This window comes from Poecilia formosa, unplaced genomic scaffold (assembly GCF_000485575.1).
Source record: "Poecilia formosa unplaced genomic scaffold, Poecilia_formosa-5.1.2 Scaffold64, whole genome shotgun sequence".
In the NCBI taxonomy this organism is placed as follows: Eukaryota; Metazoa; Chordata; class Actinopteri; order Cyprinodontiformes; family Poeciliidae; genus Poecilia; species Poecilia formosa.
The window spans coordinates 626,661-643,150 of NW_006800003.1; the positions used below are offsets into that span (position 1 = coordinate 626,661).

A 16,490-nucleotide genomic window follows, 5' to 3' on the forward strand; every position below is an offset into this window, starting at 1 on the left:
CAAAGTGGAAGTGATGGTTTACAGTGAGGATGTCTAAATACAGAAGGTCGAGTTATTTTAGGCTTTAGCATCCCCAGGGGTTCTGATTATTACAGCTCTTCTGTGACACGTGGTGCGGAAACCCCTATCAAATTTTTTTTTCAAAATGATATGAAAACAAGGATTTAGTGACGTATCCCTGGTGCAAAATACTTAATTTAATCTGACATTAAAATGGCATCATTTACCATTCAATGATTTTGAAAAATCTTTGAATTTTATTAATTTATTCAGGGTGACAAATAGCAATTGTTTCTAACAGAAAATCTGTTTAATTGACACCAAAGACAATTTGTATTAAAAGAAGTTCTGTCGATTTTTAAATTATTTTTGAGTGTCTGTGAAATTTTAATTTTAATCCATGACTTTCCTGGGGTTTTAATATTATGACAAAACACAGAGAGCCTTCTTTCACTTAGCCACTCCGCAAAATGGGAAAGACAAGAAGACACACAAAACTATACAGTTTGAAAGACGTTTTTTGGTGAGATGAGATGATTATTTATCTTACTGAACCAACAATTATTATGTGTGCTGGAAAATTATTCGGTGAAAATCTACTCAAGTACTGAGTAACTGATCAAATTATCAATTGCTTAATATTTAAAAATAAGTCAAGTGAACATTTTGGTAAAAGACAATAATTCATATAAGTAACAAAAAATAAAATCCAAATCTGTTTCTTCCAATATAAAACTTATGAAACTTTAACAAAAGCTGCAGGTGTGTGACTGGCAAATTTTTGGTTAAAACATGTTTGTTTTTTATTCAGTAGAGAATCCAGAAATTTTACACAAGTAAGAGTAGAGATACTTCATAATAAAATTACTCAAGTAAAAGAACATAGAAAAAATACTCCTTTTTCAAAAAAGTCACTCAAGTAAATGTAATTTATTCGATGTAACTAGTTACTATCACAAGGTTAATACATCAGTAATAATGATCTACTAGCATAAAGCTAATAACTAGTTAAATCTGGATGTTTTATAATAAATATTAACTAAAGTCATGAGAAATAAGCTGTGAAAATGGACCTAAACAGAATTCAAAAAGCAATGTTGAAATGAGACGTTTGGTTTGAAACAGCCAAGTTGCCACTAAGCATATTTTCAAAAAATTGGAAGAAGAGATTTATGTCAAAACAATTTTGTTATTGGAAAATGTTTACAATAAACTTACTATGAAGTTTATGTGTTTGAGTCATAGCATTAAAATCATGTAAAAATAAACTTCACCTATTGCTAAAAATAAAAAGGCATTTAAAAATTAGACTATTGGACTTAAATTTTGGAGCTCCATCACATTAGCATATATTAACAATAAGCAGCCTGCTTTTAGTTAAGCGCTAATACTTATTTATTTTATTTGTCTAAAAGTCAAGAAAGACATGCAGTTTGTCTTTTTATGTTACGTTATTTGGTTTAGATGAATAAAACTGGCCACCTCTTTAAACACATTGACACATTTTCCATGTAAAGAACAGAACACGTACGTTTCCAGTATCGACCAAGCTTCCTGGGAATTTTTACGGTTCTTCCCTTGTTCCTGTGCCATTTGGTGAACTTTCCTCATCATCGTGAGTCGATATGCGTAAAATGGGCGCAGCAGCGCTTCTTGCGTAAGCACCGGTTTCCACCGGTAGGATGGTGCGTAATCTATGGATTTAGTCGTGTGAGAGTCATTGAGGGACAGGAACTCCTGTCCTGGAAATGTGGGATGATTCTTTTTCTTTTAAGAATGGAAGGAAGCTTAATGGCAGAATGACAATACCAGCCCGCATCCTTCACAGTTGAACTGGTGTTGCCTCGGAGTTCACAGCACCAGCTTGCCGAACGGGGAGAGAGAGCACTCTACTGTGTGCTATCAATATAAAACGGTTTGGTGATGTTGGATCTCATCAAGGCATTTTCCCCCTGCTGAGCACAGCTGGGAAAAATACACCCACTCACAGACATGGAATTATCACATAATGTCTTCTGTCAACACAGCTGAGTCTGTGTCCTTCTCCTGCTCTTCCTTCAAGGTGTCCGACATCCTCCTCCTCACAGTGGAGCCCCGTGACGGAGAGTCTCCCTGCTGCATCTGCGTACAACCACATCCTGAGTGTTACTCACACGCAGGAAGTCCTTCAGGGGAACAAGAAGGTAGGAGAAGCCCTAAAACAATCCCAGCACGCTGTAGTTTGTTTATGTTAAATAGAATACATATATTATATATATATTTTGAGTTTTACACTTACAGGTGCATCTCGAGAAATAAGAAAAACATCAAAAAGTTGATTTGTTTCACATATTCTATTGAAACACTAAAACTCATACAGGTACATCTCCAAAAACTTTAATATTGTGTTTTATGTTTAAATTTAACTTATTTCAGAAAAGTGAAAGTCATAGTCTATAGTTACAGTACAAACTGTGATATGCGGCTTAACACTTTTTTCTTCCACTCAACTTTCCATTGCATTGATACAGCACAATGTGAACAGCCAGCTTCTCTGACAAATTACCTCATTTGGTTCTTTACGGGGTCTTATGAAATCTTCAAATTTTCTGAGAAAAGGAATATTTTTCTATTTTCATCAGCTGTCAGGCACAATCGTCAACACTAACAGAAATAAACACTCTAATTTCATCACTCTGGATGTGATAAATCTATAATTGTCTCCACTACTTGAAGTCGATTAAATAAATAATCCCTCCAGGTGTTATACGGTGACTATAAGTCGGACAGGAAGTCCAGCTCTGTTTGTCAGGTCACTCCATGGAAAAATAGGCCACAAAAAGAGAAACAAGTCTGGGTATTTCAGCATGAACGTCCCTTATAACAGCAACATGTTCATGAGGATGTTTGGTCTCCGACAGACAGTGGGGGTCCTGACTGTTGCAGAGGCCTCAGTGTCTGGAGTGTACCGCTGCATCGCCTCCAACTCTGCGGGAACAGACCAGCTGGATGTTCCCTTCTACGTCACAGGTGACTGAGACAAAACTTATCACGATGTAGCTGTCATATTTTTACTTGTAGTGCACATGCAGAAGGCCTTTAAGCTCTTTTCTTACTGTCGTTGTAGAAAAATCCAATTAAAGAATTTAAAAATTAAAAATTTTTGAGAGCGTCTCATCACGATGTTAACTCAAAAAGGCGATGTATGTCACTGCAAGTGTGATTTTTTATTTTTATTTTTTTAAATGAATCGAACAGGTAAAATAGGAATTAAAGCGACGTGAAACTGAAAGAAAACTGCTCACAGATTTGGGGAGGAACAGACCGGCTGCTGCGAAACCCCTAAAGATCAGAGATCTTAAAATAAGCAGGTATATGTGCCGCACATGCATCACTGCACTTTGCAGGGTTGTTTGTACTGAAAACTACATTTGGGTCAAGCAATGCAGGTCAAACTGTTTTCTGTTTTTTTTGTTTTTTGTTTTTTTTGAGTGTTTTAATGGACTGTGTCTAAGTCTGGAGGCCAGACTGCCTAAATGTGAGCAAGAGCGTAACAGGAACCTGGGGCTCTTATCGTTCCACTTCCCCGCGCAGCGAACTTCCTTGGACTGGCAGGTCCGCTTTATTTCGGGAGGCCTTGGGGTGTTCGGTAAAGATAAACACTATCTGCCATCAGGAAACTCTCAGGCCGTTTCCACGGGAAGTTTCAAATGGCTAAAGTAAATAAAAAGCCTTTTCACTGTATTCCACTCGCTGTTTTTGCTCACAATAGCCATTCAACATTGTCATCAAAGGTAAGGAGAGTGGAGGAATCTGCTCCGCTGGTGTCAGGAGTCATGACAAGAAACTGAGAAGGCTTTTTCCCGTCAAACAGCAGATCTGTAAACTTTCCTCACCAAGCCGCGCTCCTTTTTCCACAGACGTCCCAGAGGGCTTCGGTGTGAGCCAGCTGGAGCCGGCCAGGGAGGGCGGCGACCTTCACCTCGCCTGTTCTGCAAATAAGTACCTGTATACAGCGTTGTCATGGCGAAAGCTGAATGACACAGGTGAACCCCGCACTCCGTCCTGGAGCGTCCATCACCTGGAACCGGGGGAGTTCTCCAACACTGTGGTCCTGATGCTGACGAACCTGACCGGCGGGGACTCTGGGGCCTACAGATGCTCCGCCCAACATGTCGTCAGTGGGCAGGAGAAGCACCTGGACACCCAGGTGGAGGTCACAAGTGAGTCATTGTTTCCTCACGTTCTTTTGCCACAACATTACTGGTGACTTACATCAAAACCTGAAATTTTCTCCCATTCAAATTCATGTTCAGTTTCAGCAAAGCAAAAAGAGAAGCAGTGAAATGTGACACCTGAGGAATTAATACAAAGCTGTTTCTAAATCAATGCTCAGCAGAATTAAAGCTGTAAGTTGTTCAGTTGTGCTTGTCTTTCAAAGTCTGACTGCTTAGCACTTTGTATTCCCTTAAAAATATAATTTAAACACAATACTAAAAGCATATTAGTGGTATATATATTGTACAATTGCAGCACAGGAGACTCCATTTTATAGCTAATAGCAGCTATAGCTTTATAGCTTCTAATGTGTTTTTCTAATATGTTGCCAATTAAGCAGATTTGAGTGATCATACATTTTTACAATTTTTTTAAGAGTTTTTTTTTTTTTTTTTTAGCTCTAGCGGCCTTTATTTGAAAGTTCTAGGACAGGAACCTCATCAAGGACTAAGGCCTCCTTAAGGGGATTGTACTTAAACCCTACGCCACCACCGCACCCCTACTTTTACTATCTTAAAACAAAGATAAAATAATTACAGTGCTAACATTGTAAACTGCTATTATTCTTCAAATGAGTGGTTACAATTATAAAGCCAATAGTTCACCAAAGTTCTCGGAGAGGTTGCCAAGATTTCCCACAACAACTTGTTCTGTGAAAACCTGAGGTCAAGATTACAAAAAACTTTGATTTCACTCTTTAGTGAAATCATGAAATAAATGTTTTGCTCTCTCTCACTCCTAAAAATATGTAGAGGACATGTTACTATACATCTAATAATTAATATAACACATTATTTTTACAACAGTAGAAATATTTGTCGCACCTCTAGTTCCTGAACCTTAATCTTTAAACACTATAGTAAGGCTCTTGTGCATTTTGCCGTGTGTTATTTTTATTGCATTCCTTTAAATCAGTTTTATATTCTCTGTTTAGAATAATAGGTGGTGTACTTTTTGTTTTATAAGGTCAGACCCTTGCATGCAATCAACCTCCACACTCTCCACTCTCGTGCGATGATCTTGTTTCTTGGGAATCGGGTTCACCTCATCTTCCTGGGGCCCCACCCAGACGTAGCTTTGCTCCTGCGCCCCAGCTAAGCACCTCTTTCACGTGGGAATGAGCTTTTGTGCGGAGGAAGAGCACACAATGGCACTTCCCACAATGCCACATTTACAGGCCCCTGCACAGAGCTGGAGGAACAATCAGCCAATCAGACACTGTCAGGCTCCCCCGGCCCCCGCTGACAATCATCAATTGTTGTCCAGGAGGAAGATAGGGGAAACAACAATCAGTCGCAGTGGTTAAGTGACTTTTCTCCATGTCTTTTACTGCTGTTCTCTACACAATCAGGGTAAACACGTCAGCTTCCTCCCTCAGGACCCCCACAAGGGAATTACTAGAGAGGCAGAGGGTGACCGAAAAAAAAAAAAGTAAAAAAAAGAAGAAGAAAAAGCAGGCCGCTGGGGGTGGAAAGAGGAAAAGGGGGGAAAAAATAAAACCATGGGGATTAAAACATTTTGGGAACAACTAGTGGTGTGTGCATTGTGGTTTAATTATAGTGCATGACAAGCTGCATTCAAGTCACTGTGAGCCCCATCCTTATGCTGAAATAATGCATTGTTGTTTCTCTGGAAAAAATAAAAAATAAAAATCCCATTTTAGAATGAAATTGCCCAAGAGGACTGAAACTGCAGCTGACTCACAGGTCAAAACCAAGGTTACTTTTCAGTGTGCAGCAGAGGACAATTATTATGAAAAAGTGGCACAGGTCCAGGAAAGAGTGGGTGGTGGTGTTGGAAATAACATGAGTCTTATTTAATCCCAGTTAGCATTTATTCTATAAATAATTCAGTCAGTTCTAATATAACTAATGCATTATATGTCATTTAAGATCAAATTAAATGCACCAGAAGACAAGCTTAGTCTTGCAGTTCACTTATCCTCACAAAGTCCTACTGTAAATAAAGCATTTAATGAAACATGTTGTGTTGTCGCTGCTTTCTTTTTCTCAGAAAACCATTAAGATACATGTTTTCTAACGTCTAAATTAGCTTCCCTAATTTTGTGACTGCAGTTTAAATAAGTCAAATACGTTTTTTAGTTGTCTGGCAAATTTGAAAAAGATTTAAAAAATCTCTTATATTGAGTTACTTAATTGTGAAGTGGAAGGAACGTGCTGCCTGCGTCTGGTGACCAAAATCACACTTATGTTTTGGCATTTATGCAAAAATAGTATAAATGTCAACTGAATTGACTGAGTCAGGCTGCAGTCAGTTCAGTTCAAATTCAAAAATACTTTGTTGATCCCAAAATTGAAATGAAATGTTGCTTTAACTTAGATTAATTCAAATTTCTTCAAAAGGTTATGGTAAATTGCGATGGCTGTGAGCAGGAAATATCTTCTATAGCAGTCTTTATTACAGTGAATTTGAAGAGGCCTCTGACTGAAGACAGGTATCACTCTGCCCTAGTGTAAACACATGATAGTGGCAGCATCACGCACATTTTGTCAGGAGATGAGAGAGAAGAATGTTTCCCGGTGTGATGAGTGATGTTTTTATGCAGTCCTTCGTTAACTTCTGCCTATAACTTAAGCTCTACGTGCATCTCGCTCTTCTTTCAGCTCTGGAGCCTCCTGTACTGCTCAGTAATTTGACAGACCGCACCGTGAACGCCAGCAGCTCTGTGACTCTCAGCTGTGAGTCTGAAGGCATCCCACCGCCAACCATCACCTGGTACAAAGACGAACAGGTTCTGCAGCAGGGGTCAGGTAGGAAGAACATCTCAGACACGTACATTTGTGGGCTGTAGTTTTTAAGCCGTTTCCTTCCCACTTCTCTTATCAGGCATCGTCTTGTCAGAGGGAGATGGGACTCTCCACATAGACAGAATAACAGTTGACGACCAGGGTCTGTATACGTGCCTGGCCACTAACAACAGGGGGTCTGCGCAGAGCTCTGCCTTCATTCGGGTCAACAGTAAGTGAAGAATGTGTTTCCTTCGATGACTGGCCGCTTGCTGAAACGTAAAGCTAGCGCACCTCCTTATATGAGCATTTCTTATTGTGCATTGTTCCCAGCAGTATAAAAAAAAAGTCACACAGTCTCAATTTGCACACACAGAGCAGAACACAACATCATTTCATGTAAAACTTAGACTCGGAGGTGAGTCGTGTCAGTTCTATTAATGGGAGATGATGAATGTCATGTTTCTGAGTAAACATTGATCAAAGTAGGTTCTAACATAAACGCATTCTGGCTTTTGTTCGGTTTTCCTTATTCACACACATATGGACACACACACACGTATCCGGAGGTGGGAGAGGAGATGGAGCTTGCTGGAAGCACTAGTGGCGGACTCACTTCCCAGTCCAGGTTTAGATAGAGAAGTGGTGTGTGTGTGTGTGCGTGTGCGTGCGTGCGTGTGTGCGTGCGTGCGTGCGTGCGTGCGTGTGTGTGTGTGTTGTGTCCTGATGAGCCAGGAAGGAAGCTGTCTCCCGTTTTCATTTCCTCCGGAAGGGCCCGGCCCGCATCTCACAGAGTCACCACGCTGGACGGAGCTGGGCATTTCTTCACCCTCTCATTAAAAAAGTCACAATAATAAACTGGGCGAGTTAATGGGAAGAATGGATGGAGGTTTTACAGATTACAGCTTGATGGTGAAAATGGCAATAAAATCAGGAAGAAAGATATGATCATCAAGGGGTTATGTGAAAGGATTTGTCTTCTCTCTCTTTTGTAATCTGATGTGATAGGAAAAAAATATCTTTGATTTGTAGTTTACATTCATTATAGGCATAAATTTTAATTTCATTTAAGCAAGGCGTTTCAGCAGTCTTGTTCTCAAGAGGCCTTGTCCTGCCGCTTTTCGATGCTCAAATGGCCAAATTACATTCTCAGCATGTAAAGGTCAACAGTGGAAATGTTAATTTTTTTTATTTTTGTGTGCACAGGTGTATCAGAAGTTTCTTTTCTGGAAATTCCCACTCTAACTTGTACATGTGTGGTGGCCACTCTCTTCTGGCTCTTGCTCACGCTCTTCATTCGGAAACTGAAACAGGTGAGGTGCAACAAAAACATTGCTTACAATTACAACACCTTTTTTAGGGTGGATTTGTCATGGACACGTTTCAGTTTTTATTATTATTATTATTATTATTATTATTATTATTATGCAAAACTTTCGTATCATTTGATCCTAATCATATTTTGCTAAGCGTTACAACAAACTTGTATTTTCCTAGAATGGCACAGTTTTGCATTTTGTGCTGCAAAACAAAAAGGAATAAAGGTTTAAGTCAGAATCTTAATCTGTTTTGGTCTTGGTCTCACTCAGGCTAGCGGTTAGCTTTAGTCTCCAGCTAAGCTAACCGCTTAGCTTATCTGGAGCGGTTAGACTAGAGCGGTAGCTTTAGTTTAACCTCTAGACTAAAGCTAGCGGTTAGCGTTAGTCTCCAGCTAAGCTAACCGCTTAGCTTATCTGGAGCGGTTAGACTAGAGCGGTAGCTTTAGTTTAACCTCTAGGCTAAAGCTAGCGGTTAGATTTAGTCGCCAGTGAAATCTAATCTAATCTGAGCTGTATGATTTTATTTTCTCTCCTGTGAATATCTTATTCATCTGAACGTGGTTTTGTTTCTCTTTTTGTTCCAAAGCCCAACATTTCCGACCACAAAGCAGACTACTTATCAATCATAGTGGACACCGGAGAGGGGCCCGTAGAGGAGCAATGTGACCGCCTGCAGTATGACCCCAACCAATGGGAGTTCCCTCGGGAGCGTCTCAAATTAGGTACGCTTCTTTAACGTATCAAAGATGTATATTTATTTCTGTGTCGTAGTCTTCTGTGGGATCAGAGCGATGTGTTTGTGATCACACAACTGATACAAGGATTTTCTCATCGGTCTTATCTGGTTATTATTGGGAGTGACTCTCATTCCACTAATCAGACTCTGCGTCTGTGTTGTCTGTGTTGGGCTAATCAGCTGCAGCGTGGAGTATTCAACTGGTGTTTACTGGGAATAATCAACTCCCTCCGTGATCAGGGAGGGACCCGATTAGACCAGACAGTTGATGAGGTCTCCTATCAGCGCCTCCCATCTGGAATGGATGTGATTATTAGTAATTAATTGACACACCTCTTGTTTCCGTGTCTCTCCCACTCTCGCACGACCCCTCTTCAACAGGGAAACCTCTCGGCCGCGGAGCCTTTGGTAAAGTGATCCAGGCGTCCGCGTTTGGTATCGACAGCTCTACCAGCTGCAGGACTGTGGCGGTGAAGATGCTCAAAGGTGCTAACCTCATCTTTTTTTTTTTTCTTGATCTTGACTTCAACTAAAAAATAAATAAATAAATAAATTCTGTCTTGTTTTACTGTTCTACCTTTTGTCCACCAGAGGGAGCCACAAGCAGCGAACACAAGGCTCTGATGACTGAGCTAAAGATCCTCAATCACATTGGAAACCATCTGAATGTGGTTAACCTGCTGGGGGCCTGCACCAAACCAGGAGGTGCTTTGTTTCGTCCAGCTTCTATGCATGTTTATTTCTATGTGCACAGTTCAGGATTTCAGCTGGCGGCTTCTAACTAAAGGTTGATGTGTTGCTTTTGCATGCAGGACCATTGATGGTCATCGTCGAGTACTGTCGCTTTGGAAACCTCTCTGCTTTCTTAAAGAGCAAGAGGGACGTGTATATGCACGGCCGGGTAAGTGTGAACAGCTCTGCAGCTATTATCTGTGGTTTCGAGAGATACCTCAATGCCTCTTCTGGTGTGCATAAATCCGACCCTTAAAAAAACTCACTTCTGCAATTTGTTTGAGGTATGAAAATGTTATCGTGCAGAACATGAGTTTCTTTAAGTACTGCACACATTTCCGGATAAGTCAGAGTGCTTGTGACCTGAAATGTCCAAAAACAACTCTACTTTCTTTTAAATCATGTATAATAAAGCTGAAATTTGATAACATGAGCTGTCTGTTTCTCCTTCTTTAGCAGGCAGGTGGGACAGATGCACAGCTCAGTTTTGTTTCAACCCTCTTTGACAGCAAGAGCAGCATCAGTGCTGAGTTTGGTGACACAGAAGAAAAATGTCCCGGTAGGACCATAACTTTCCAGACACCTTCCTGAATGTATACTTAATCAGAGCGTTTTTCATCCCAGTTTTTTTTCCTCCTATAGATCCCAAATCTCTGTCCTCCTCCTCTCCGCTCTTCCTTGAGGATCTCATTTCCTTCAGCTTTCAGGTGGCGAGAGGAATGGAGTTTCTGGCGTCCCGCAAGGTTTGATGTCACACAAGTTTCAGTTTAATGAAGTTAAACTTCTGACAATAGTTTGCTGAAGTTCTGTGACAGAACTGGTTCGGCTGAGTCCGGCTTATAGACTGCCTTGCTCTCACACCACTTTTTCAGTTCTGCACACACATTTTCTATATATAAGATCGGAGCTTAGTGATGGTTCCAAAAGAAACACTGACTTTGTTTCCCTTTTCTGATTTGCACGACTCTTTGACATACTGCTTTAATATTCCCACATGATGTTCTTTTCTCATAAAATCATCTACTTTGTGAAGTCCACCTGCAGCAAAAAAGCATCACAACATGGAATTACTGCCCCCATACTTCACTGTCGTAATGGTGTGATGGGTTCAGCAAGATGTAGGAGCAAGTAAATAATTCCTTAATGGTGACTTTTAAAAAGTACTAGCTCCTCTTTCAGATTATTTCATGTATAAAAAGACATTTCTCCTGTAAGTTGAATAATGTGCCAGTCAAACTAGCACTTCTTTGTCAATATTAAGGAGTTATCAACTTAAAAGAAGCTGAAAAGTCACTTGTATGTTAGTTGTGTCTTATCAAGTGTACCGAGGTATTTTCACTAGAAACTAGACCAAACGCGTTTGACGAGATTTTGTGTTTTTGCGATCGTTTTTCAGCGCCACAGGATCCATTTCAGTGTTGATGACATTCTCTCCCCAGTGTCAACCAGCCACTTCACAGGATCTGTGTTTTTTTTTCCTTTCTGGGATCGGCTTACACGTTTTGCACCAAAACATGTTTATCTTGTCTTCTCCTGAATGAACATTCCCATTGTGCTTCTACTAGAATGAAAAAACCCTTAATGTGTGTAAACATCTGACTCTGGAAAAACGACATTTCTCTCATTATTTAGGAGACATTGATGATATTCGATGACCTAACACTGCATGATGTTGTTTGTGTTTTTACTGAAGTGCTTTCTGTGTGCCTCCATCAGTGCATCCACAGAGATCTGGCTGCCAGGAACATTTTGTTGACCGACAACAAGGTGGTGAAGATCTGCGACTTCGGCCTGGCCAGAGACATCTACAAAGACCCGGACTACGTCAGGAAAGGAGATGTGAGTAGAGGAACGCTTCTATGACACACCTGTTCTTCTTCTCTGTTTGGTTCTTGCAAAATCGGACGCAGCTTTCATTTTCTCTTGCAATGCAGTGTTTAAAAGCATACACACCTGAAGCGCAGCGATCGAGTGCAGCTTGAAAAGAAGAAATGAAAGTTTTGTGACAGTTTTATAAGTGACGACTTCTGTTTAAGTGTTAGTTTTAGTTTAGTCTTATCACGTATGCAAAATCAATGCATTTCATCGTGACAATCGACAATTGACAGCCTCGTCTATCAGGCGAGGCGACATTTCAAAGAATGTTGCTTTGCTTTGGTGAAAAAAAAAGAGTCACATTTTAAAAATCTGAATTTTAAACCGTTGTAATGCCCCACACCATTACAAGGGTTTTACATTTGTGTCAAATTTGATAACAATTTTGACACAAGTTCAAATTGGGGTCAAGTTTGTCGCAATAGTTACATTTTTTTAAGTGATTTTCACTTTAAAACTGACTTCTGAGATGAACACTGTTTAAAATGTTATTTCTTTTCACCATCAGATATTTCACCTGATACTCAATTTCAATGAAAGCAAAGATTTTGTTTGCATTTTTGAGTTTTAAACTCCGTTTCTTTCTGGGTAGTTGCTTAATCGTTGGTTTCTTCATATGTAACGTTGCATTGCAGACATGACTTTGGCTCAGCACCATTACAACATTTTTTTTTTTAGAAAGGATTTATTTTAAGCCATAGACGTCTGCCTTGGCTTTGGTCTCACTCAGACCAGCGGTTAGCTTTAGTCTCCAGTGAAATCTAATCTTTATGCTGCATCAAGATGCCTTGTCAGCTGCCGTAGGGCAAAATGTTAACTTCTTATGACCTTTTGAAGACGTGTGCGGCCTTTTAAACACTTAAGATAAAATGTGATTGGCTCACAGGCCCGTCTCCCTCTGAAGTGGATGTCTCCTGAGTCCATCTTTGACAAAGTTTTCACCACACAGAGTGACGTGTGGTCCTACGGCATCCTGCTGTGGGAGATCTTCTCTTTAGGTGAGATGTCTGCGGCTGTGCGAATCCACAGCTCTTTCTGTTGCGTTGTAATCACAGGATTTATTTTAAAGTTGTTTTTAATGTGTGCGCTTTTGTCCAAAAGGAGCCTCTCCTTACCCCGGTCTTCAGATCGATGAGGAGTTTTGCCACCGGCTGAAGAGCGGAACGAGGATGCGAGCGCCAGATTACAGCACACCTGAAATGTTTGTAATTTTCTTCTTTTTTTTTTCTTTTTCTTTTTTTTTTTATATGCGACCATCATTCTGAGATCAATAAAAACTAAATGATGAGTGATTTGAATTACTATAACATGGTTATTTCACATTCCTGGGATCAAAATAAGGTTTTCTACATATTTATTTTGCCAGACATGAATTTTCCTCTCATGATAAAAGTAATCAAAGCACAAATGGAAACATTTAAAACACTAATTATCGGACGAGTTTCATGGTTCTAGTGAGAATGTAGGTTTCCATGGATTGTTGACAAGAGTATAAATAATTTTTAACATTACATTTGAAAAATAAATGTAGAAAAAAGTGATCATACTTTTACAGTGTCTTATCTTTTTAGAGAAGCTGGTTTCATTTCCTGTCAGAAGCTTCTTCTGATAGGAAATATTTTAATTCGCTATTTTAATATTGAGTTAAACATTGATCTGACCGGGGTGATAATAATTTTGGACGCTCTGCACTCTTTACCTCACTGATACCTTTCTGCAAACCTGAGGTAAACAAATATAAGTTAATTTTTACCAGGAAGGCCAAACATTTTTTAGGCTCAGTTTAGCAGATCTGATATTAATTAAACTCAATACTGAAACTGCAATAAAAAAAAAGTTATTCTAGCATAAAACGTTTTTATTTTATTCTGCTAAAACATTTGCTTATTTTACTGTTGAATGATTCAAAGAGTAATTTTTTTCCCACGTACCAAACACCTGGCATTTTAAAAGCATTTTAACAGAACTTTATCATTTTTTTTATTGCACTTCGGAGACTTCTTCCTCCAACACATTTAGTGCATTCTTTGAAAAAGGAAGAAAAAAACAAGATGCGGTATGTGTGTCGAGTAAATATTCGCTAAATACAATTTACACAATGTCAGTAAAACGCAAAAATGTAATCAGTTCCGTTTTTAAAATCTAAGGTTAACGTGTTAGCTGCAGTACTTCTAACGGCGTCCTCAATCCAGATTTCTGAACTGTCCCTTTAAGATTCGAAATGTTTAACATGAGCAACAAACACACAAGACTCAATCAGATTTACAGCATAATTAGCTAAATATGTTATTGTTTCTTCAGTGTAAAAGGAAAAGTGTGTTTTTGTGTGCAGCTACAGCACAATGTTGGCATGCTGGGAGGCGAATCCTTCAGAGCGACCCACCTTCACCAACCTGGTGGAGATACTGGGAGACCTGCTACAAGCCAGAGTCCAGGAGGTCAAGCATAAAACATTTTCTGCCTTTTTCTTTTTTGTTCCAGAAAAATAAAAACCAAACATTTCTAAAGTTTAACAAATATCCTCTTCTCCAGCAGGATGGGAAAGACTACATTCCTCTGGGAGCTTTTGTGAATGGAGATCGGTGTGAGGCCTTTAAGGAAAACTCAAATGCAGTCACGAACCTGAGGTAAGCTAATGTGGTGAAAATGCCAGAAATGCAGGTGAAATGTTGGGGGGGAATCCAGAAAGGGAAGTAAAGTGAATGAAGTGGCTGTGAGGTAAACAAAACTGAAAAAACGGAGATGTTGAGAAAGTAGAGAAAAATTCAAACCCTGTTTTTGATGTCAAACCTCCAATTTCACCCAGCTACATGAGGGGCATGGCCACACTTCAGACTTTTGAGGAATTACCCTGTGAGGAGCAAGACGGCCGCGATGTAAGACGGCACTTTCACATCTGCTCAAGGTCCTTCCTGGAAACACAGACACCGGTCTGATGAGCTGCATGTTTGAATCTGTTCGACTTAGGAGGAGCAGAGCGACAGCGGGATGGTCCTTCCTTCAGAGGAGCTGAAGCACATGACGGAGAGTAACGGCAAGAACAAGAAACTCAGCAGGTGCACATCGCAAAAAACATCTGCACACCTTTTTACGTATATAGAGTAAACAGAGTCCAGCTGTGTGTAATTTAAACCCGGAAAATGTACAATCATTCTGTGAAAACATTAGAGGTTTGCTAGAGAACAATAGCGAACAAACAGCATCACAGAGATGGGAAGAAAGACGGCGCTAAATGCAGGGCAAACAACCCAAAACGTACAGCCTGAGGAGGCACAATTAAATGGTTTGGATCAAAGAAAACGTGAACTTTAGAATGGCCTAGTCAAAGTTCAGCGCTAAATTCAATTGGTGGAACGTGGCAAGACTTGAAAATTGCAGATTTTGCAAAGAAGGACGAGTAAAGATTTGAGTCGCCACAATCAGAAAGTTGGTAGAGAGGAAAGACTTGCAGCTGTAAACGCAGTGAAATTGGTGAAAGGTCTTTAATTCAGAAGGTTGGATACAAATGAAAGCATATGCTCATGCATATGTTCTCCTTAGTAATAATTTACATTGTGTTGGTATGTTAATAAATAATTCAATAAGGTAGATTCAGTAGTCTGTGGCTGTAACCGTTGAAGGAACAAGTCACGCATGTGTGGCTCAGCAGATTGAAACCAAACGCACAAGAAAATTCAAACTTGCACAATATTGACACACATGAAGTCATCGATATATATGTGCTTGTGTTTTTGCTTTAGGTTCTTCATGTTTTCCAAGTGCAGAGACAACCATCCATCCTTCCTGCGCGGCAACGTCTCCGGCCTCCGTGAAGACGAGCCCGCCATCTTGCCCGCTGACTGGGAGTCGGACGAGGGCTGCTCTCCTCCTCCGGACTACAACTCTGCCTTCCTCTACCCTTCCCTTTAGCTTCGGCTGCGTAATCCTCCGACATCCTCCAACAGAGTCCATGCATCCAATAACCAGCCATCCAAAAAACTTGCTCTGCTTTCACACTTTGCTGTTTGCGTCCTCTACCTCATAGTAACGCCTCCCATAACGTCCTCTTCTTTACGTCTAAAGAAAAATCTAGAGCAAACTTTTTTTTTTTTTAACCAGAAACAAAAGAAAACAAAATCTCCATAAGTATGATGTTTCACACCAGTTGTTTTCTCTGAGCAGCTAATCTTCCAGATCTTACATAGAGCTTATTGTATTGGTACCTCCTGCTTTGTGAAGAGGAGCATTGCTGTATTAAATAACAGTTCCTCTTGCACAACTGCTATATGCTGGAAAAAAATATATTGTTGTATTCATATCAGACAGAATGAATATCTGTATTTATTTCTACTTTGTAGAAAGCATTTAAGCATTTATGTGTGTATTATTTTTGTAATTTAACCCAGAATTTACACTGGATTATGTTAATGTACCTCTATATCTATCAGTTCAACACTAAAAATCTACTTTAGGTGAGGTCAGAAACCGAAATACAGATAATTTTTAATCTGAACCAGTCACCATGACATTTAATTCATTTCAGAAAAGTGCCAGGAATAAACTGCCAAAACAGAAATTAAGATTAAGAAGGATTATAAAGATGCTATTAGTTGTTGTAAAATATCAAATTTTTTCACATTTTTATAGCTTCATTCACAGATATTAAATAAATGTATAAAATGCCATTTTTTTCAGCGTGTTGGTTTCATTTTCCTACAGATGTCAGTAAGATATGAGCATTCATGTTTTATCAACTGGGGGATTTTTTTATGATGTATTTTGACCATAAATCTCCCAGTTATGAAGCAAACAATGTTCACCGTCTTAGAAAACAAGGACTAGAAG

General features: G+C 39.6%; 1 protein-coding gene across 2 annotated transcripts in view; it reads left to right on the forward strand.

Annotated features, from left to right (window-relative positions):
• Positions 1 to 16,081, forward strand: part of flt1 (fms related receptor tyrosine kinase 1) — a 34,879-nt gene extending 18,798 nt beyond the window's left edge. Inside the window, exons 11-30 of one of the 2 annotated variants that reach the window (XM_016672694.1) lie at positions 2,063 to 2,183; positions 2,901 to 3,009; positions 3,900 to 4,202; positions 6,882 to 7,028; positions 7,105 to 7,236; positions 8,211 to 8,317; positions 8,910 to 9,045; positions 9,441 to 9,545; positions 9,651 to 9,764; positions 9,872 to 9,960; positions 10,248 to 10,350; positions 10,434 to 10,534; positions 11,508 to 11,630; positions 12,553 to 12,664; positions 12,768 to 12,867; positions 13,999 to 14,104; positions 14,202 to 14,293; positions 14,473 to 14,542; positions 14,634 to 14,722; positions 15,407 to 16,081. In XM_016672694.1, the coding sequence (XP_016528180.1) occupies positions 2,063 to 2,183; positions 2,901 to 3,009; positions 3,900 to 4,202; positions 6,882 to 7,028; positions 7,105 to 7,236; positions 8,211 to 8,317; positions 8,910 to 9,045; positions 9,441 to 9,545; positions 9,651 to 9,764; positions 9,872 to 9,960; positions 10,248 to 10,350; positions 10,434 to 10,534; positions 11,508 to 11,630; positions 12,553 to 12,664; positions 12,768 to 12,867; positions 13,999 to 14,104; positions 14,202 to 14,293; positions 14,473 to 14,542; positions 14,634 to 14,722; positions 15,407 to 15,575 (2,428 nt within the window). In that variant the 3' untranslated portion in view covers positions 15,576 to 16,081. The remainder of the gene's footprint in view (positions 1 to 2,062; positions 2,184 to 2,900; positions 3,010 to 3,899; positions 4,203 to 6,881; positions 7,029 to 7,104; positions 7,237 to 8,210; positions 8,318 to 8,909; positions 9,046 to 9,440; positions 9,546 to 9,650; positions 9,765 to 9,871; positions 9,961 to 10,247; positions 10,351 to 10,433; positions 10,535 to 11,507; positions 11,631 to 12,552; positions 12,665 to 12,767; positions 12,868 to 13,998; positions 14,105 to 14,201; positions 14,294 to 14,472; positions 14,543 to 14,633; positions 14,723 to 15,406) is intronic. The other variant, XM_016672695.1, reaches the window with a different exon arrangement.
• The last annotated feature ends 409 nt before the right edge of the window (positions 16,082 to 16,490 follow it).